Here is a 21,511-nt window from a genome sequence, read left to right on the forward strand (position 1 = left end):
TTCTTGTCTAACTGCACTGACTACCTCCCTTCCCCCCAGCTTCCCTACCTACATAACTCTGCTCAGTTTCCTTCCATTTGGAATTCCCCTCTTCTCAATCCACATCTGTCAAAATGAACATTAAGGATGAACAATATCCTAAGTGCCATTTTCTTGAAGTCTAACAAACTGTAAGCTCTGTAAAAGGAGGGTGGAGTTCTTCTTTGTCTATTCTCAGATGTTGGTACAATGCCTCCCATACAGGTGATCAACAAAACAACTAATGAATCATGAGTACATGAATGAGCAAATAAAGTCTTTCCTGATTCCCTCCCATTGCTCAGGTGATCTCCTGCCTTTGGACTCAAAACACTTGGTATCTTTTATTTTTATTTATGTATTTACTTATTTATTGAGATGAAGTTTCGCTCTTGTTGCCCAGGCTGGAGTGCAATGGCGCCATCTCGGCTCACTGCAACCTCCGCCTCCCGGGTTCAAGCGATTCTCCTGCCTCAGCCTCCCGAGTAGCTGGCATTACAGACGCCCACCACCATGCCCAGCTAATTTTTTGTATCTTTAGTAGAGACGGGATTTCACCATGCTGGCCAGGCTGGTCTTGAACTCCTGACCTCAGGTGATCCTCCCGCCTCGGCCTCCCAAAGTGCTGGGATTACAGGCGTGAGCCACCGCGCCCAGCAACATCTGGTATCTTTCATGGTACTTACACTCTGTGCTGTTTAATTTACTTGCCTAATAGATACTCAACTGCAAATTCCTTAAGACTAATCAGCACCCTGATGGTTTCCATATCTCTCTATAGCACCTACAACAGATCTTTGTCATAGCTGTATTTATTTGAAACATTAAACAACAAAGGGATATTTGAGATGAAAAAAAGGACCTCAAATTACAGACATCATTCCAACTGTCCTATGGTCACTGGGCATATATGTTGTGTTAAAATCAAGCATTCAAGCATAGTTCAAATATCTCATCATTCTCTCCTCTCCCTATTATGCTTAATAAAATTTTACTACTTTAAAAATTATAATTGCCACCCTATGTATCACGTAACTACACACCTCTTGCAATATACATATAGGGATCCACACACGTCAATACTTTCATGTCACTAAACAGCTAAAGTGACTTTTCCACTCATTTCAGACTTCCACCTCATCCAACTCCCTCCTCCGCAAGGTATGAAACAATTTTTTAAAAAACATCTTTCCATAAGGCCTCCCTTTCTTAGTTCTGCTCCTGAAAGACAAAAAGGACGAATTTTAAAGTCTTCCCCTTTTCTAAGCAGTAGTCACTCACTCCCCAGTTAATTTCAGGATCTAACAACCTTACTTTTCCCTGTTACCAAGATTTTTGACCCACTTTACCTCTACCTCCAAGCTCTTACTCAGCTTCCATGGAACCTTTCAGCTGACACAAAAGCTGGTGTCCTTCCATTCAATATGTTCTCGCCATCAGGTACTAAGTTCAACCTATCTACATCTTCTTCCTGAAATGTGCATCAATCGCCGCGCCCCCCACCCCAGACACACATCTCGCACACATACACACACACACACTATACCCATGTGTCACTCTACCTCTGACATACAAGTTCCTTACACCACTCTTAATGAAGGCACACGACTCTCAGAATGGTATCTTCCGACTACACTGATTCTCACCCAGTTTCTTCTGAAAAACCCAACCTTGTCCACAGTGCCTCCCTCTTTCCTCACTTCCCCATCTATTCCTCTTCATCGCCTCCCTACACCGCCAACTAACTACAGATGATATTATTCCTCAATACTCCCAACCCGAGAATGAAGAACAAGCTCCAGTTTCCTGCGGTCTCCCTCTCCCCCCGTCTGCCCTCCGCGGTTCCCCCGCCCCAACACCCCAGGTGTGCAGACTTCCTCCCCGTCCTCTACTCCTGCATCGCTCCAACCAATCCCACGCCACACCACGAGTCCCCTGCCACGGGGATCAGACTCCTCCACACCCACCTCCACTCGGGGTCGCCGCTGCCTCCCCGGACGTTTCTCTCCACCCCTCGCTAGCGAGCCCGAGACCACGGGCGCGCGCGCACATTCTCACGCTTCCCCAACCTCCCTCCTCGCACCGGGACGAGCCGGCTTCGCCAGAGCTCAGCCCAGGCGGTAGGGGCTAGGCACCCATACCCGTTCCGCCCCCTCCCGCAGATCCCCTTGCAGTCTCCGCCGCCCTGCCCGGCGAGGAGAGGACGCAGCAACTCCCCCGCCACCCCGGACTTACCACCTCGGTGTCTGTTGCTCCATGCCCCAACCTGCGGCCCGCTCCCCCTACGTACCAGCCCGGCCTCGGCACTCACCGGAGGTACTGCGCGCTCTGCAGGCTCATCCTCCGCCGCCGCCGCCGCGTCTCCCCGCGAAGCCTCCGTGGGTCTCTCAGGCTCCTCGGAGCGGCCCCGCAGCACCGCGGGTGCTGGCGGCCGCCGCCATCTTCCTCTCCTCCGGCTCCTCCTCGCTCGGCAGGGGGGTGGGGGTGAATGAGGCGAGGGGGAGGGAGCGGGGAAAGCTGCTCTCGCTGCTGCTCTGGCCTGTGGGGCGCAGGGACACTCCGACCCGGGGGGGAGGGGGAGGGAGGAGGGGCGGGGGAAAGAGGAGAAGCAGAGGAAGTCGGCGACCGGGCGAGGGAGGGGGTCCCTCTCGCGAGATTTCAGCAGCGCCTGTCCCTCCCGGTGATTTCCGCCTCTCTGTAGCGCTCCCTTTTGGGATCAACAAGCTGTGTGGGGCCTGTGCGGCTTCTGAGAGACCGGCTGGTGGCGCTTGGCGGCTTCCTGCCAATCCACCCTTCTCCTCCCGCGCAAGGGGGCAATCCCAACCCCACCACCGGGAACACCCAGGCCAAAAGAACGGGAGTTACACTCAAAGTCTTCCCCCTTCTTATCACTCCTGCCGATTTCCCTCTTCCTTTTTGCACGCCTCCACTCTTCCCCACCGGAAACGCCGCCCCTTCCTCCTACAGTTCCTCCCAGCAGTCCCTCAACGCTTGTCTTCCCTCGCGCGTAGAGAGTGACTCGAAGGACCCCCTCTCCTCTTCTCTGCAGCCCCTCCCCATGCACGCTGGGAGACTCTTGGAGGGGATAAGGGGGGGCCCGGAGAGGAAGAGAAAAGAAAACAATCGGATTGGATAGGCAGCTGCCATGGCAACTGGAGGCTGTGGTTATATTGTCATAGTAACCGATGTGTGCGGACAGGGTGACCCTCCCCTTGGCCAATGGATTCCCAGGAAACCGCCCAGGGTTCCCCGTTGGCTTCCCTTCCATCTAAAGGCCTCCCCCAAGTTAGGAATCGATGTAGTTCTCCCCGGTGGTGAAGTCCACTTCCTCCTCCCTTCCCGCTTCCCACAGCAATTGGGGGGACACCCCGAGGCATTCACCATGGGCTTTTCCACCCGCCTGCGAGCGGGAACCACCTCCGTAGTTTCCTCTCAGAGCCGGGCGTGGAGAGGGCTGGGCCTGCGAAGAGGATGCATGGCCTGGAGGCTGGCGGGCGGCGGGCTGGAGTCGGGAGGGCGAGGCGGCAGCGCCAAGCGGCGAGGAAGGGCAAGGGGTTTCCCCACAACTGCCTTGGGCTCTGGGAGGCGGGATCCCGCCTGGACGGGGTCCCTGAGGGAGGAGAGCGGCACACGACAGCCGCGATGCCTCCCCTGCCGACGGCGATAGCCGACTTCTGGCGAGTCGACCCCTCCCCCAAATCCACCCCACCCGCCTACTCCCTCCTGACCTAGCTGTCGCGAGCCGGCCGCGAGGAGGCCAGGGTGAGGGTGGGAACACATCCTAGAAGGCTAACACGTGGTTTTCTATCATTTAAGCCGGGGACGAGCCGGAAGGCTGACTAGCGCCATCACTCTGATAGGCACCCCGCAGTGGGGATCCCGCTTGATTATTAAAGGCAGACTCCAAGCTCCTCCCTCCTCTGCAACCTTTCTCCTCTCACGGGTCTGCAGTGTTTTAAAAGTCGTCATTCTGTGTCGTTGGGTTACAGAGGAAAACATTGGATAAAAGAGGATCAAGAAGAACGAACCCTAGATACATCTGTCTGGTGAAAGGAGTCTAGGAAAAGAAGTTTCATTCTTAGAACAAATCTTTTTGGATATTTATTATGTGTGTTTTGTGTCAGGTTTCGGTCCAAAAAGCTGAAATAAAGAACGAAGTCAATAATAATATGGAGTGTATGAGAAATAGCTGGAAACTTCACCATCCATGACTTGAAGAAATTGACGTTTTACAAATTATATTTTCGGTTCGTACTGTGGAGTCATTTAAGGAGCTATCCCAAAGTACTTTAGGATATGTAACTATATAAAACCTTCAAAGAATGCAGCCCTCATAGGATAGTTAAAATAAGGATTTTAATGGGCTATTTTGATTTGGTTTGGTCTGGTTTGGCTACCTGATTCCTGCTGTCTTTTTCCACGCCAGCTGAAGAGGCACTTTCAAGATCCTTCTCTGAGACCTGCACCAATAAGACTATACCAATGTTCAATTGAAACATCAGGTATAAGTTTAGCAGAAACGAAAGTACAACCTGCTTTGAAATAAATTCCAAGGACAGACTGTCATTAACGAAATAGAAAGTGGACTATGCCCCTCATGCTGCCAGCGCCTGGTATGATGCGGCGTGACACGCAGCGCTTGCGGCAGTACAATGCCCCCAAGCACCCGCCCCGCACGGACGCGCCGCCCACTCACGGCAAAGAGAGCCACCTAGTGAGGGATTCTCATTTCCGCGGTGGGGTTCTGCATTTCCTTCTACCATGAGCGCCCAAGGATAGAGACTCCTACTACCTATTACCTCAAATAGCCTACATTTCTTTCCGAAAATTTATTGGTTATATATATATATTTTTTAATTTAAAGACCAGTGTGATCGTGTATTGGTTAGATTTTTTAATTGGTTAGATTTCAACCAGAATAAAAATTGTAATAATTACCCCCTTACTAATCATGGTAATAGCCATTTATGTCTGTGGCACATATCTCCAATAAAGAGTGTATGAACAATTATCATACATTCCTGATAAGCAATGTAGGAAAATATTACTACTATCTTCTTATTTTGGAAATAGAGAAACGGATCAGAAAGATGAATCCTTTTGTTAGTGTTTGCTGATTTATTCCATAAACATTTACTGCGTACTTATTATATTTCAGACACTGTTCTGGTTATGATGGACACCACAATGAAAGAGACCTGGTCCCTGTCTTGAGGAAACCCAACTGCTGGTAGAGAGCTCAGAGTAATGATTAGGATGCAATATGAGGGATGCAGTAATTGGGGTAAGAACAAAGTAGGAACACATGAGGTCAGAAATAATAAAGTCTGTGTTTTATAGCAGCTTTCCTAAGAATCTTATAAGAGTCTTCAATAGCTTTACAATATCTCTAGCTAAATAGAAGAATAGTAGTATATTTTAGAGATTAGGAGACTTTGATACTAATATTAAAATTACCTTCAAAAATCAATAGGACTCAGAAAAATTATTACCTTCTATTTATATACTGTGTAATACACATTTTCCAATTTCATCTATTTCTACTTGCCCTAGTCAACAAACTTGTAGAATTACAGACATCTTTCTTTCTGCAATAGATATCGTTCACCTTTTTCCCCTACAGGTATAAGATCACATCTAAACCAAAAGAAATTAAAGAGAAGCTTCCTTACTTACATTAATACTACCAGATTTTGTTTTTGGGTTTGTCTTTTTGGCTAAGTGATTTCATGGAAAGATCAGAAGCTAACGGACCTGAGTATGCATTCTAACTCTGCCATCTTGGTATCTGAACTTCAGTTTGCTCCTTGACCAAAATAGAAGCATTACCTGTTATAGGCTTCCTGTGACCTTTAATGATGACATACATGATTGAGTGCCCATTATACAACACTGAACTTGATAAATGTCAAAATTTTTTCTGCCTTTTTGCTTTTTTTTTTTTTGAGACAAGAGTCTTACTCTGTCACCCCGGCTGGAGTGCAGTGGCACAATTTCAGCTCACTGCAACCTCTGCCTCCTGGGTTCAGGCAATTCTTGTGCTTCAGCCTCCCAAGTAGCTAGGACTACAGGTGTGCAACACCATGCCCGGCTAATTTTTGTATTTTCAGTAGAGACGAGGTTCACCATGTTGGCCAGGCTGGTCTCAAACTCCTGACCTCAAGTGATCCACCTGCCTTGGCCTCCCAAAGTTCTGGGATTACAGGTGTGAGCCACCTTGCCCGGCCCCTTTTGCTCTTTTATATCAAGCTAAAATGAGTAAAATAGAACTACTACAGCATAACATTATTTTTTAAAATAATACTCTATCTAGTCTTTTTTTTTTTTTAAATAGAGATGCAGTCTAACTGTATTGCCCAGACTATCTCTAACTCTTGGCCACAAGCAGTCCTGCTGCCTCAGCCTCACAAGTAGCTGGGATTTTAGGTGTGAATCACTGTACCCAGCTCTCAATCTAGTCTTTGTCTATAATACTCATAGGTCTGAACTCACATTCAAATCTATTGGCATCCAGTGCTAGAAGATGGATTTCTTTATTCATGACTCTGATTACAGGAAAGAACACAATATTAGGACATTGTGAGTCCGATGCTAGAGATTTAAAACTTTTCAAAAACCTTTTATCACATAAAGCAGCCTAATATAACCACATTTCTGTCCAAGTAGAGAGAATGGCCTCTTTTCAATCAAACACTGAGTACTTGCTGAGAAGCTACTCTTAACATTCTTACCAAATTTACCCAGAGCTTTGGTAACCTGACAATTAATACACAGCAGGCCTCCTCCCTTTTTATAATAATAGACAGCCTGTGCCATGACATCATAACAAGCCCTAATTTATTTTAATATTTAGCCTACATATTCTGAATGTTTATAAATCCTGTGCACAATTAGGAACTTGGTAAATCATTCTCATCAAAGCAGAAACACATTTATTATCAATTGCATACTCAGTACACAATGTGTGTGAAGCTAGCCATTCATTCCTCTTCAGTACCACACCTCAGACCATAGAGTTAAGTGATTCAATCAAATGCGTAATTCATTCTCTTCAAATAGTGAGTCAGATAGAAATTGACATTTAAATTCAGGTCTCCTGTTGCTCAAGACTTCTTAGATCAAGGGTCAGTAGCCTTTTTCAAACAGTTTGCCAAGTGTATATTTATTCATTCACTCCAAAGACGGAGTCTTTTAGCCTGAAGAATAGTCAGGAACCATTGCAGTCCAAGATTGAAGAAAAGAAACTTCTGATTTGGGAGGCACTGAGGTGACAGTTGGGGAATAATATTCAGAGCTTTCTCTCCCCCTTCACTTCTCCATTTTCCTAATATTTACTAAGGGAAATCTTATTATCTTCAAGGTTTCCCCCAACTCCCAATAAGCAAATACCTCTGAGAAATTACCACACCTAAAATTTTTATCTGCTGATTTAATGGACACAATCTGGAGAAGAAGAGATGCTCATAGGAAAGATTGAAAAGTATTGAAAAACCAAAACGAGAACCCTAGCCTCTCTTATTTTATTGGCAGAAGGCCTTAGTGTTCATGCATCTCTTTACTTACTGAAATCTTGCACAGTACTTACTGAAATCATCTTGTGGGTCCCTAATCTAACAGCAACATATTTCATGTCAAAGTCTGTTGAGTTACCTAGAAGTTGCCATATTTTTCTTAAAACACCCAACTAAAATAACATAATCTTTTAATATTTTCTAGTTTCCACTTTCCTAACTTTTATCAGGTAGATACTACTTTGGAGCACTAAGAATGTGATACTGATATTCATTGTCATAAATCTGTTCTTCAAAACTATGGGAAACATGTACATGCATGTACTCATGCACACACTGATATGGTTTGGCCCTGTGTCCCCGCCCAAATCTCATCTCTATTTGTAATCCCCACATGTTGAGGGAGGGACCTGTAATCCCCACCTGTCCAGGGAGGGAGGTGATTGGATCAGGGGGTGGTTTCCCGCATGCTGTTCTCATGATAGTGAGTGAGTTCTCACAAGATCTTATGTTTTTGTAAGTGTTTGGAACTTCCTCCTTTGTTTGTCTCTCGCTGCTGCCTTGTAAAGAAGGTGCATTTTTCGCCTTCCACCATGACTGTAAGTTTCCTGAGGCCTCCCCAACTATACAGAACTGTGAGTCAATTAAACCCCCTTTGCTTATAAATTACCCAGTCCCCGGTAGTATCTTTATAGCAGTGTGAAAATGAAATAACACACAACTTCCTCTTTTCCCTGACATTATTATTGTACCAATTCAATTTGCAATTCAAGTTAAAATGTGATAAAGATGAAAAGCAAAGAAACTTAGGACTTAGGTCCATCACTTCAAGGCATACTAAGAATATGCATCCAAGCACTTTTTTGCTTTGCTTAACAATCCCAGGGTCTTTTCTATTCTCAGAAAACTTTTACATGTCAAAAACCTGGATAGTTTGTTCCATATATGTAAAAGTTCTTTCTTTTCTCTTTTTTTTTTTTTTTTTTTTTTTGTTGAGACAGGGTCTTGCTCTGTTGCCCAGGCTGGAGTATAGTGGCATGATCACAGCTCACTGCAGCCTCAACCCCCTGGGCTCAAGTAATCCTTCTGCCTCAGCCTCTCGAGTAGCTGGGACTACAGGCTTCCCTCACGATGCCCAGCTAATTTTTTTATTTTTTGTAGAGACAGCGGTCTCCCTATGTTGCCCAGGCTGGTCTCAAACTCCTGGGCTCAAGAAAACCTCCAGCCTTGGCTTCCCAAAGTAATGGGATTACAGGTGAGCCACCTCACCTGGTCATATTTGTTAAAATTCTTAATATTAGCCTGGCACAGTGGCAGGTGCCTATAATCTCAGCTACTCAGGAGGCTGAGGCAGGAGGATCACTTGAGCCAAGGAGTTTGGGGCCAGCCTGGGCAACATAGCAAGGCTCCATCTTAAAAACAATTCTTAATATTGTTGGGTTAAGATGTAAGAGCACATTCTGGAACAAATTAAATAGTAAATTAATGTGTACGTATATTCCACATTTTAGCTATGTTAAGCTTTTTAAAAAGTTTTTTCCCCTGGCTTTAAGTCTCCATTGCTTTTCCATTACCCTTAGGATAAAGTTTCCAATCCTTATGATGACCTCTGTTCTGGTCTCTGCCTGCCTCTTCTCTGACAACCCTCCCCACCCCCTGGTATCACCACTCTAGCTACAGTGACTTTCTGTTAGGTCCTTGAATAAGCAGTGTTCTTTTCTTCTCAGAGCCTTTAGATAAGTTGTTCCCTCTATCTAGGTAATTCTTCTCTGCAGACTACTCTTATGTCTACCTATGCTTTAAGCCTAAATCTGAACTTCTTTGGATGAGCTTTCTCTACTTTCCAACCCCCAACCATTAGGCTAAGTTAGCTAAACTGGTTATATGTTCCCATAGCACTCTGCCCTTCCTTTTCATGGCATTTGTAAGTCTTTCATATTTGTAAATCTTTGTTTAATGTCTGTTACCTCCAACTGTAAGCTCTGTAAGAGTAGATGCTGTGCCTATTTTGCTTACTCTTGTATTATCACTTCCCTAGCAGAACACCAGATACAAGGAATGCTCAATAAATGTTCATTAAGTCAAGGAATTAAAAAACAAAAACCAAATTAATAGAAATTTGGGAGCTGGGCACAATGGCTCACACCTGTAATCTCAGCACTTTGGGAGGCCAAGGTGGAAGACTGCTTCAGCCCAGGAATTCGAGACCAGCCTGGGCAACATAGTGAGACCCCATCTCTAAAACAAAAAAAAGTTGGACCACGTATTCTTTAGAAGTAATCCTAAAGAAGTAAGAAAATAATTTTATTGGGCCTTCAACTAATCTCAGTAATTGAAATTGCTATTACATTTAACAAGATTAAAGTTTTAACTAAATGAAATATTTAAGCAATGAGTAAAGTGCACAGTTATAAGATGAAGGATAACTCATCAGTTATCTCACAACAGAGTCTCAGACTTCGATGTAGAAAAAGTCTTCAACGTCCAAATTATTTTTATTTAACTTTATGTTTTTTAATTTGAGATTAGGTGAAGCAGTTAATTCTTTCATTATATGGCAGGAGAGGGTGCTAGGGAAGGATGGCAAAAGAGAAGAGAGGCTATCAGCTAATTAGAATGTAATACAAAAAGTTACCTTTAAAATTTCGGAAAGAAAATTGGATCAGGGTGTAGAATGGAAAGCTCAGTGGTCTCTATTTTTCAGAGAATTTATAAACACAGAGAAGTGTTTATAAATTCTAGCATTATTATTGTTAATTTTTTTTGCCTGTAATGGGATAGGGCTAAGTAAACTGGATGTAGGATTTTAAGGAAAGGGCTATATACAATTTCAAAGTAAATGTGATAATTATGTTTCTGGAGGCAGGTTCTGAATTCAATTCAATTAAATAAGGCATGTAACATATGTAAGCAGCCTGGCACTTAGTAGACACTCAACAAATGCTCTTACTTGATATAAAGGGTGAATAAGAACTGCATACACACTTTAATTAATGTAGGTTAAATGCACCTTTAAAAACAAATACAAAATGCTGTAGAGGTCGACAGCATACTGCCTCAAAACTATATGACCAGTTTTATCATATGACCTTTCCTTCCTTCCTTCCTTCCTTCCTTCTTTCTCTTTCTTTCTTTCTGTCTTTTCTTTCTTGCCCTGCCCTGCCTTCCCCTCTCCTCCCCCTTCCCTCCCCTCCCTTCCGCTCCCCTCTCCCCTCCCCTCCCCTCCCCTCCTCTCTTTTTGACAGGGTCTCACTCTGTTGCCCAGGCTGGAGTGCAGTGGTGCAATCACGGCTCACTACAGCCTCAACCTCCTGGGCTCAAGTGATTCTCCCACTTCAAGTTCCCAAGTAGCTGGACTACAGGCATGTACCACCATGCCCAGCCAAATTTTCTTTATTTTTGAGGTCTCACTGTGTTTCCCAGGCTGGTCATGAACTCCTGATCTCAAGTGATAAGTGATCCTCCCACCTCAACCTCCCAGTGTGCTGGGGTTACAGGTGTGAGTCACCATGCCTGGCCAGTATAAATTCTTTCATCTATTTGTGAAGGATATCTCAGTTCATTAGCTGTTTTGTATTTGAATGAAATGAGAGCCAAGATCTGGTTCAAAGCTAAAGAGGATAAGGAGGCTTCTACGGAGCAAAACGAGCTGCTTATGCTTTCCCCTGCCCTCTTTCAAACTAACACCTCTGGAATGGCTTTGGCTTGCATGCTGTCTCACTCTCGTGCTCTCTCAACCATTGGCTGTAATGTTCCAATTGTGATCCTCCAAGTCATCCATTCTTTGTCCAAGAGGACATGAATAGTTTTAGTTTGTTGTTGTTGTTTTGTTGTTGTTTTGAGACAGGGTCTCTATCACCCAGGCTGTAGCGTAGTGGCATAATCACAGCTCACTGCAGCCTCAACCTGCCGGGCTCAAGCCATTCTCCCACCTCAACCTCCTGAGTACCTGGGGCTACAGGCACATGTCACCACGCCTGGCTAATTTTTGTATTTTTAGTAGAGATGGAGTTTCTTCATGTTTCTCAGACTGGTTTTGAACTCCTGGGCTCAAACAATCCACCTGCCTTAACCTCCCAAAGTGCTGGGATTACAGGCATGAGTCACTGCACCCCACCAGTCTTAGTTCTTTAACAATGTTCCTGTGGGTAAGACCAGGACCAGAGGGCATGCCAAATAACTGGAATGCCAACATTTCCAAAATACAGGCAGCAGTGGCCTAGATGTTACAGAAGGTTACCAGCTGTAGAAAGAAGCTGAAACTAATTTTCTCTAAGTATTTGAGGAACAGTCAAATTTTAGCAAGAAAGCACTGTAGGAATGTTAGGTAGAGTTGAGTTTAGTATCTATAGAGCATGTTCAATTGATGATGATCAATTCCTATCTTTCTCTGCTTTTTCAAGACAAATCTATATTGAAACTAAAACTTTACTTCTGGGAATCTTAATCTTGGTGTATCCTGCTACTGTGGAGAAGTTTGATGAGTTGTGGATCCTCTAGAATTTTAGTATTTAGTAATTTATTCAGCCTTTCATTCATATTCATATTCATATTCAGTCTTTTCATAAATAGAATTTTCATTGTATCAGGTCATATGCTAGTCATTAGGGTGAAAATGGTGAATGAAACAGTCCTGCTGTCAGAGCTTAAGTTTAAAAGACAGTTAAGTAAAAGGGAAGTTAAATTATAGAGTGATAAATGCTGTGGTAGAGGTCTTTGGAACCATTCCACTTGAGATTGAGTACAGACATGCAATCAGATAATCCACGTAAGTGTCCCAGTCAACTGTAAAGTCCTTCAGAATGAGATTTTGCATAGTATACTTGTTCACATTCTATTTCCCAGCAGGAAAAGGAATACATACAGCTCATCCTACCAGAAAAGGGATGGAAAACCATGGCTAAAAGTATACTAAATTATGCCTGAAAGATACAAAACTATAGATGTAAAGTGCAACTATGAAATAGAATTACATAGAAAATGGTCATAAATATAATAAAATGTTAATAGCAGCTATTTCTGAGGTAGACTACTTATGGTTGGCTTTAATTTCATACATTTTTCAACATTTTCTGCCAACCAAAAAGCAAAGTTGAGTTTATTGTTGTTATTGTTGTTTTGGTGGTGGTTAGCATGGTTTTTAAAGAATGCCTGAACTTCTATATTACAGGAGTCTGAAAGTAACATTAGACATTGAAAAGGAAGCACATTAAAGATAAGCGTAGGGCCGGGCGCAGTGGCTCACGCCTGTAATCCCAGCTACTTGGGAGGCTGAAGCAGAAGAATTGCTTGAATCCGGGAGGTGGAGGTTGCAGTGAGCTGAGATAGCGCCACTGCACTCCAGCCTGGGCAACAGAGTGAGACCCTTGTCTAAAGGAAAGAAAAAAGATAAGTATAATAGCTTTTCACAACTGATGATTGAAAAAAAAATCTTGTCACAGGCAATTCCTATGGCTCTAATGCAGTATCAGGCACTAATACTTATGTATGAGCAAAAATTGATGAGGATGATCATTTTTTAATACACCAGTACAGACCAAAATGCCTCTTTGGTAATTTTTGGATCTACTTCTGGGAATGGTCACAGCCTGAGAAAGATGGCATGCCCTGGATGGAATTCACAGAGAATTATTTTAAGTAAAAGAAATTTAAAGTTATATCTTTATTTGCCATTTTGCCTTTTCTTACCTTTAAAATTATTTTCTCCTCCTCCCTCAACTCTAGGTCATGCTACTGGCCCCGCCCAGTTATGTAACAACTTGCATTTCCTCAATTCTCTGGAATGTGGCCAGTCAGGAACTTCCACATTTGCTTTTTTTTCCCCCCATTTGTGGGTAAGAAAGTAAAAGAGGCAGGAAAACTGAATTGAGAAAGAAGAAAGAATAGGGGAAGAGAGAAAGAAAAAAGAAAACCATGAAGTCTGGAAGAGGAGAAAGAAGAGATAGTTGAGCAAAGAAGCACATTGCCTGGTGGTAATAATAGTTGTCAGACACCCATCTATTATAATCTGTTTTCCATGGGAGATTTTAAGAAGAGGCTAGATCCGCAGTCTATCTTAAAATCAAGAAAAGGGACCCTGTTACCTCTAAAGTATACTTCCAGACTCAGCAATCTCTAAATTCTGAGGGGGACATCCCTAGTTTTGCTGCCTAAAATCTATGACAGTTGGAAATGATTCCATTTAAGATCCAGTTCAAGAAGCTATACACCCTAAGGAACTTTATATTGCCATTTAAAGGACCAATATTCTCCAGATTGCTTGAGCCCAGGAGTTCGAGACCAGCCTGGGCAACATGGCAAAACTCCATCTCTATCAAAAAAAAAAAACAAAATTAGCTGGGCGTGGTGGTACACATCTGTAGAACCAGCTACTCTGGAGGCTGAGGTGAGAGAACCCCTTGAGCCTAGGAGATAGAGGTTACTGTGAGCCAAGATCGTGCCACTGCACTCAAGCCTGGGTGACAGAGCCAGACCCTATCTCATAAATAAATAAATGTCAATATTCTCCAAAACAGATTGTATCATTTGAATTTGGACTTTGTGTACACTTGATACTACACTTAATCTTTGCCAAAAGGCCGAGAAGCAATGGACTTTGGGTACAAGGTGGAATGTCACTCTACTCTCACCCATTTTAGTATGAGTGAAAATACCATTTAAAACAAAACGAAACAAAATAAGGTAGTCCAGACAGTTGTTGTAAACTACTGTATATTCTGCAGAAAGTCCTCTTTTACCCCTCAGGTAAGCTTCAGATAGATAGCCAGGAACCTTTGAACTAAATCTAATAATCTCTTGTAAATTTTCATTTTCTCCTTTTTCTTTTTTTTTTTTTTTTTGAGACGAATCTTGCTCTGTCACATAGGCTGGAGTGCAGTGGCGTAATCTCAGTTCACTGCAACCTCTGCCTCCAGGATTCCAGCAATTCTCGTGCCTCAGCCTCCCAAGTAGCTGGGATTACTGGTGCATGCCACCATGCCCAGCTCATTTTTTTGTATTTTTAGTAGAGACGGGGTTTCACCATGTTGGCTAGGCTGGTCTCAAACTCCCGACCTCAAGTGATCTGCCCACCTCGGCCTCCCAAAGTGCTGGAATTACAGGCGTGAGTCACCACACCCATTTGGTAATACTAATTATGTTTTCTTTACCCAAATTATCTTTTACCTGGAATTTAATGATATTAAAAATCTTTTTTCATTCTACCACTTTAAGCTCATGTTTTTTGGGTTTTTTGGTTTTGTTTTTTGTTTTTTTTTTTTTTTTTTTTGAGACAGGGTCTTACTGTGTTGCTGGGCTGGAATGTAGTGCAGTGGCATGATCATGGCTCATTGCATCCTTGATCTCCTGGGATCAAGCAATCCTCCCACCTCAGCCTCTTGAGTAGCTGGGACCACAAGTGCGCACCACCACACCCAGCTAATTTTTTTATTTTTTGTAGAGATGGGGTTTCACCACTTTGCCCAGGCTGGTCTCAAACTCCTGGGCTCAAACAATCCACCCGCCTCAACTTCCCAAAGTGCTGGGATTACGTGGGTGAGCCACCGTGCCCAGCCTAACCTCATCTTTAATTCATTATACTGCTATGGTTCTAGTGGTACTTAACAAATATGTGACTATAGAAATTCATTAAATGGAAATATAATGACAGAACTGGGTGAGTTATTGGATGGGAAAGAATCAAGAAGACTCTCAGGTTTCTGCTTGAGAAATGCATGAAAATAGAAAATGTAAGAGAAGGAACAGGTTTGGAGAGGTGTATGGGATGTGGAGATAATGAATTTATTTTGGACATGCTGAACTACATTTGTCTGGTGTTGAGAAAACTTGTGTATCTGGAGAACATGAGAGAAACCTGTACTAGAGTTGTAGCTTTGGGAGTCATCAGCAGTTAGATAGTAATTAAAGCTACTTGTGTGGTTTTCAGAAAGCTTGCCTATAAAATGAATGAAAGATAGTTTTGTCTTATAAAGAGGTGGGAAACTTCAGCAGGAAAACATCTGATATAGAAAAATCAGGGATAGAGGCCAGCCAGGCATGGTGGCTCACGCTTGTAATCCCAGCACTTTGGGAGGCAGAAGCTGGAGGATCACTTAAGCCCAAGAGTTTAAGACCCACATAGGCAACAAAGCAAGACCTTCGTCTCCATAAAAAATAAAATAGGCCGGGTATGATGGCTCAACGACTGTAATCCCAGCACTTTGGGAGGCCGAGGTGGGCAGATCACCTGAGGTCAAGAGTTTGAGACCAGCCTGGCCAACATGGTAAAACCTCGTCTCTACTAAAAATACAAAAAAATTAGCTGGCTGTGGTGGTGTAGTCCCAGCTACTTGGGGAGGCTGAGGCAGGAGAATCGCTTGAACCCAGGAGGTAGAGGTTGCAGTGAGCCAAGATCATGCCACTGCACTCCAGCCTGGGTGACAGAGGGAGACTCCATCTTAAAAATAAAATAAAATAAAATTACTTGGGCATGGTGGCATGCACCTGTAGTCCCAGCTACTGGGAAGGCTGAGGTGGGATGATCTCTTGAGCCCAGGAATTCGAGGCTACAGTAAGCTATGATCGTGCCACTGCACTCCAGCCTGGGAGACAGAGCAAGACCCTGTCTCAAAAAAAAAAAAAAAAAAAAAAAAAGAGAGGGAGAGAGAGAGGTAGATAAGAGTGAGGCCTCTGGGGAAATAAGAAAAAGTAGATTCCAGGACATAAATGCAGAAAGGAAAATCTCTTCTCTGGTAGAATAATAATGAGATGTAATTGTGGGGTTTTCCTCCACACACCTTTTCTTATACCCCTTCCCTACTGGATTTCAAAACTTAAGGTTACAAAAATGCATAGACTTTGAAGAAATTTAGGACAAAGACTAATTTAAGAGCAAGAGTTTCAGTACCAGAATATATTGTTTTAATGTCTCTAATTGTCGTATACAATAAGTCAGCGAGGAGAGCAAGAAACAGGGGGTTTTATACTGTGCCTCTACCTGAGCCAGAAGCCCTGTGATTTAGAGATTCCAAATAGATTTCTGGCATTTGAGAATACAAGAAGCCTGAATCCATATTACTAAGGAAAGCCAAAAAAGGTAGCAAGACCAGAGTTCCCTACATCCAGAATGTCATAGGAAAATGGTCAAAATGGTTTTGTGGAGCTCAAGCTTTGAATTTCTACATCTTCTCCAAGAATTTCAATAATAAAATTTAATTAAAAATTAAAAGACATCTCTGGGTTCATTAACAAAATAATCGTCTCTGGGCATCAAAATGAAAGATCAGCCAGGCACAGTGGCTCATGCCTGTAATCTCAGCACTTTGGGAGGTCGAGGCAGGTGGATCACCTGAGGTCAGGAGTTCGAAACCAGCCTAGCCAACATGGGGAAACCCTGTCTCTACAAAAATTCAAAAATTAGCTGGGTGTGGGGGCACACACTTATAATCCCAGCTACTGGGTAGGCTGAGGCAGGAGAATCGCTTGAACCCAAGAGGTGGAGGTTGCAGTGAGCCGAGATTGCGCCACTGCACTCCAGCCTGGCTGACAGAGTGAGACTGCATCTTAAAAAGAAAAAAAAAGAAAAAAAAAGACCAACACAACTGGGTTAGTGGGGGCTACAGCTGCAGCCTCGATGATCTTCTGAGTTTGGAAGCTGGTAGAAGTTTTCTAGGAGTTTGAATCCTTCCCAGTAGTGGAGATCAAAGGCACCCCAAACGTGGTAAGGCACCTTAGTCAGGTTCATCGTGAAACTGGAATTTGGGAAAAACTGTGACTTCTACCCTGGGCTAGAGTTTAAAAAACAAAGCAAACAGAAAACAACAAAAACTGCTTAGTTATGGTGGTGAAAGGAAACAAACTAGCACACACAAGACTTAGGCCAACTTACTTTGAGGCTCAGGAGGCAGAACTGAAGGACACATCCTGAGACACATAGCCAGGGGGTCTCAAGTCTACATGGACGCAATGCTAAAACAGGAAACCAAAGGAATAAGTTAAAAAAAAGGAAAAACTATCGCTCTAAATGACCTGCAAATTACAATTTGTACACAAGGAAAACAATACTAAAAACATCTGCCGACTTTCAATTTAGTTTTTGTTTAATTGATCTGTGAATTTCTAAAAAGACATATTTAAATTTTCCAATATAGCTCCTGGGCTTGGTGGCATGCACCTATAGATCCAGCTACCCAGGGGGCTGAGGTGGAAGAATCCATTGAGCCCAGAAGTTTCAGCCTAGCCTGAGCAACACAGTGAGAACTTGTTTTAAAAAAAAAAAAAAAAAAAGTTAAATTTCAATATAGTGTTGATCTACTAATTTTTGGTGTAATTCTGTTAGTTTTTGTTTTATATCATGGTTATATGGTCAGCTAGATAGAACTTGGCAATTTTTAATTTTTATTATTACGTAATGTTTTTATCCTTATTAATACTTTTTGCTTTATACTATTTTTGTCTGCTACCAATATTAAACTTCAACTTTCTTTTGTTTAGCATTTGCTTGCTATAACTTTTACCTTTATTTTTAACCTTTTCTATGTTATTTTATTATGGCCACATCTTTTGTATGTGACATATAGCTGATTTTTTGTTGTTTTTAATCCTGACAGTCTGTTTTTAACTGAAAAGTTCAATTTATATGAGTATGATCTATTTGAATTTATCTCTACCAACGTCTGCTTTTGATGTCTACCAATGTATTTATTTATTTATTTTTTTTTTTATTTTTTTGAGAGGAAGTCTCATTCTGTCGCCCAGCCTGGAGTGTAGTGGCATGATCTCAGCTCACTGCAACCTCTGCCTCTTTGGTTCAAGCGATTCTCCTGCCTCAGCCTCCCAAATAGCTGGAACTACAGGCACGTGCCACTGCACCTGGCTACCTTTTGTATTTTTAGTAGAGACAGGGTTTCGCCATGTTAGCCAGGCTGGTCTTGAACTTCTGACCTTAGGTGATCAGCCCGCCTTGGGATCCTCAAAGTGCTGGGATTCCAATATACTTTTGATTTTCTGTTTGCAATGATTTCTCTTTTTTTTTTTTTTTTTTGTGGTGGTGGTTGTTTATTTGCCTCTCTTGCCTTTGTTGGATTGATAACTTTTGAAAATTCCCTTGCTTTTACCTCTATTTGAAGTAGGTTATATTTTGTCTATTCTTTTAGAAGCTACTCTTAAAATTTTGACATGCATGCTTAAGCATTTATTTTCCTAACGATTTCTAAGGTTGTTTTTGTTGCTGTTGTTGTTGTTGAGACAGGGTCTTGCTCTGTTGCCCAGGACGGAGTGCAGTGGCGCCATCTTAGCTCATTGCAAGCTCCGCCTCCAGGGTTCACGCCGTTCTCCTGCCGCAGCCTCCTAAGTAGCTGGGACTACAGGCTTCCGCCACCACGCCCGGCTGATTTTTTTGTATTTTTAGTAGAGATGGGGTTCCACCGTGTTAGCCAGGATGATCTCGATCTCCTGACCTCCTGACCTCCTGACCTCCTGACCTCGTGATCCGCCCGCCTCGGCCTCCCAAAGTGCTGGAATTACAGGCGTGAGCCACCGCTCCTGGCGGATTTCTGAAGTTTTTTAAAGCCAGTTATCCTCCAGCCCCAAGACTGCTTTATCTATCTAATGTATTGGGAGTTATTGTTATCTAGAATTTTAGTTCCATATTTATCAGAACATAAAACTGTTACTATATAATCAATAGTGTAATTTGACTTATCAACATAATTTATCAATTTTTGTTTTTACCATTTGTTTCTTTAATACAATGCTTTCATTCTGAATTCACTTTTCTTCTTGCTACAATGCATCTTTTAGTAGCTCTTTCAATAAAAATGTATGCTTGTTAAGGTCAGTTTTAAAGAAAAGTTTTCTATTTCATTATTCTTGAATTGTCACTTAGCTGGATATAGAAACCTATGTTGCCAATTATTTTCATCTCAGTCCTTTGGTGATATTATTGCGTTGGCTTCTGGTTTCTATTGCTGCTAATGAGAAGTTTGGTGTCTAATTGTCATTTTTTTTTTTTGAGATGGGAGTCTTGCTCCGTCACCCAGGCTGGAGTGCAGTGGTGCAATCTCGGCTCACTGCAACCTCCTCCTCCTGGGTTCAACCAATTCTCCTCCCTCAGCCTCCCGAGTAGCTGGGATTACAGGCGCCCGCCACCATGCCAGACTAATTTTTGTATTTTAAGTAGAGACGGGGTTTCATCACGTTGGCCAGGCTGGTCTCAAACTCCTGACCTCATGGTCCTCCCGCCTCAGCCTCCCAAAGTGCTAGGATTACAGGCATGAGCCACCACTCCCGACCTAATTGTCATTCTTTTATGGGTAATCTGTGTTTTCTCTTTGGGGTGGCTTTTAAAATTTGCCCTTTATCCTTAATGTTAGGTGTCTTCACTACAGTATATCGAAGTATGAATTTGTTTTCATTATTTTGCACTTAATATGCAACTTCATTTTTAAAAAATTCTCTGTATCATCTCTACAAATATTATTTCCACCATTTTATTCCCTCTTTCTGAAATTACTATTAGATGCATCCTTCGTGTGTTCTGTCTATATATTGCTATGTAACAACACACCACTCCAAAACATAGTGGCAAGAAGCAATAACTATTAATATTGTATTATGCTCACAGATTCTGCATCATAGATATTTGAACAGGTACATCGGGGATAGCTTGACTGTATTTCAAGATATCCAGGGAGTCAGATGAGAAGACTTGAACAGTGGGTGGTTACTTGAATGACTGGAGGACTTTTTACTCACCTGCCTCTAGGCTAGAGGGACAGAGGTGGCACTCTGCTGGGACTGTAGATTGGAATGCCTACACATGACTTCTCCATGTGGTTCCGGTTTCCTCACATCATAGTGGCCTCAGGGTAGTCAGACTCCTGACATGGTAGCCCAGGGCTCCAATAATGAGTGTTCTGGCAAACAAGGTGCAATGCATGAACTTTTATTGCCCAGCCTCACAAGTCATATATAATGTCATTTCCACCTTTACTTAGTCACAAGCTCACCCAGTTTGGGAATATGGGAACTAGACCCACCTCTTAATGGGAGGAGTGTCAAAGAATTTGTGGCCATGATTTGAAACTGCCACAATATGTCTTTTCTTTGATATCATGCTGAATTCTGGGTCAATTCTTTACTTTAGCAATTCAATAATTGTTTCTCTCAGCAGTTTAGAGTTTGTCTCAAACTCCCAGCTCAAGCAGTCCTCCTACCTCATCCCCTTGAGTAGCTGGGGCTACAGATGCATGCCACCATGCCTGGCTAATTTTTTAAAAATTTTTTGTAGAGACGGGGTCTCCCTATATTGCCCAGGCTGGTCTCGAACACCTGGGCTCAAGCAGTCCTTCTGCCTCTGCCTCCCAAAGTGTTAGGATTACAGGCATGAGCCACCATGCCTGGCCTCCATTTTCCTATGTAATTATTTTTCATATTTATCTTTACTTTATTCATGTCTTTTGTGTTTGTTTCTTAACCTTTGATTCTTTTTTATTTCTTTATCTTATTGAATGTATTTATTTTAAGGTCAGTTTAAGATTATTTTTCAATCTGGATTTCTATTTCAGTGGAAATGGATCATCTCCAGGAAATGAAAGATTTCTATAATATCTATCTATATACATATGTAAAAACCCTCCACCCAACAAATAGATATTCTTTTCAAACACACATTAAACATTTATATAATTTGACCACATACCAGGCCAGCTATTTCAAAAATCACCACAGTACAGACTATATTCTCTGACCAAAATTTAGTAAAGTTAGAAATCAATTTTACTAAGTTTGAAACTTAATGACAGACTCATAAATAACTCATGACTTAAAAATAAAAACCATTTAGAAAAGAGTAACAAAGAAAATACTGCATGGAACAACTTGTATAATGCAAGTAACTCAGTCATTTGAAGGAAATGTATGGTATTAAATGCATTTATTAAAAATGATTTCAAGTAAATGAGCAAACACCTACCCCTAGAATCTGGAAAATGAACAGAGTCATT

At 42.5% G+C, this 21,511-nt stretch overlaps 1 protein-coding gene, 2 long non-coding RNA genes and 1 pseudogene across 19 annotated transcripts in view; 1 reads left to right on the forward strand and 3 right to left on the reverse strand.

The window, feature by feature from the left end:
• The window catches only part of SMG7 (SMG7 nonsense mediated mRNA decay factor), an 82,844-nt gene extending 78,892 nt beyond the window's left edge, over window positions 1–3,952 (reverse strand). For 3 of the 17 annotated variants that reach the window (XM_063726241.1, XM_063726235.1, XM_063726213.1), the window contains exons 1-3: window positions 3,747–3,952; window positions 3,400–3,478; window positions 2,330–2,557 (exon numbers count right to left, since the gene is read on the reverse strand). In XM_063726241.1, coding sequence (XP_063582311.1) covers window positions 2,330–2,557; window positions 3,400–3,478; window positions 3,747–3,798 — 359 coding nt within the window. In that variant the 5' untranslated portion in view covers window positions 3,799–3,952. Of the gene's footprint in view, window positions 1–1,061; window positions 1,240–1,985; window positions 2,050–2,329; window positions 2,558–3,399; window positions 3,695–3,746 lie in introns of those variants that run through there. The other 14 variants (XM_063726244.1, XM_063726223.1, XM_054524333.2 and 11 more) reach the window with 8 other exon arrangements.
• On the forward strand, window positions 2,098–12,996 carry LOC129048614 (uncharacterized). Its single transcript, XR_008511108.1, has 3 exons — window positions 2,098–2,334; window positions 4,008–5,302; window positions 12,700–12,996. It is a non-coding gene; the product is annotated as an uncharacterized LOC129048614 (long non-coding RNA).
• A 946-nt stretch (window positions 12,997–13,942) lies between these two features.
• On the reverse strand, window positions 13,943–14,119 carry LOC112130846 (U2 spliceosomal RNA; annotated as a pseudogene).
• A 2,191-nt stretch (window positions 14,120–16,310) lies between these two features.
• On the reverse strand, window positions 16,311–20,418 carry LOC129060208 (uncharacterized). Its single transcript, XR_008526739.2, has 3 exons — window positions 20,262–20,418; window positions 17,395–17,474; window positions 16,311–17,293 (listed from the first exon to the last, which is right to left on the reverse strand). It is a non-coding gene; the product is annotated as an uncharacterized LOC129060208 (long non-coding RNA).
• Window positions 20,419–21,511: the final 1,093 nt, after the last annotated feature.

This window comes from Pongo abelii, chromosome 1 (genome assembly GCF_028885655.2).
Source record: "Pongo abelii isolate AG06213 chromosome 1, NHGRI_mPonAbe1-v2.0_pri, whole genome shotgun sequence".
NCBI classification, from domain to species: Eukaryota; Metazoa; Chordata; class Mammalia; order Primates; family Hominidae; genus Pongo; species Pongo abelii.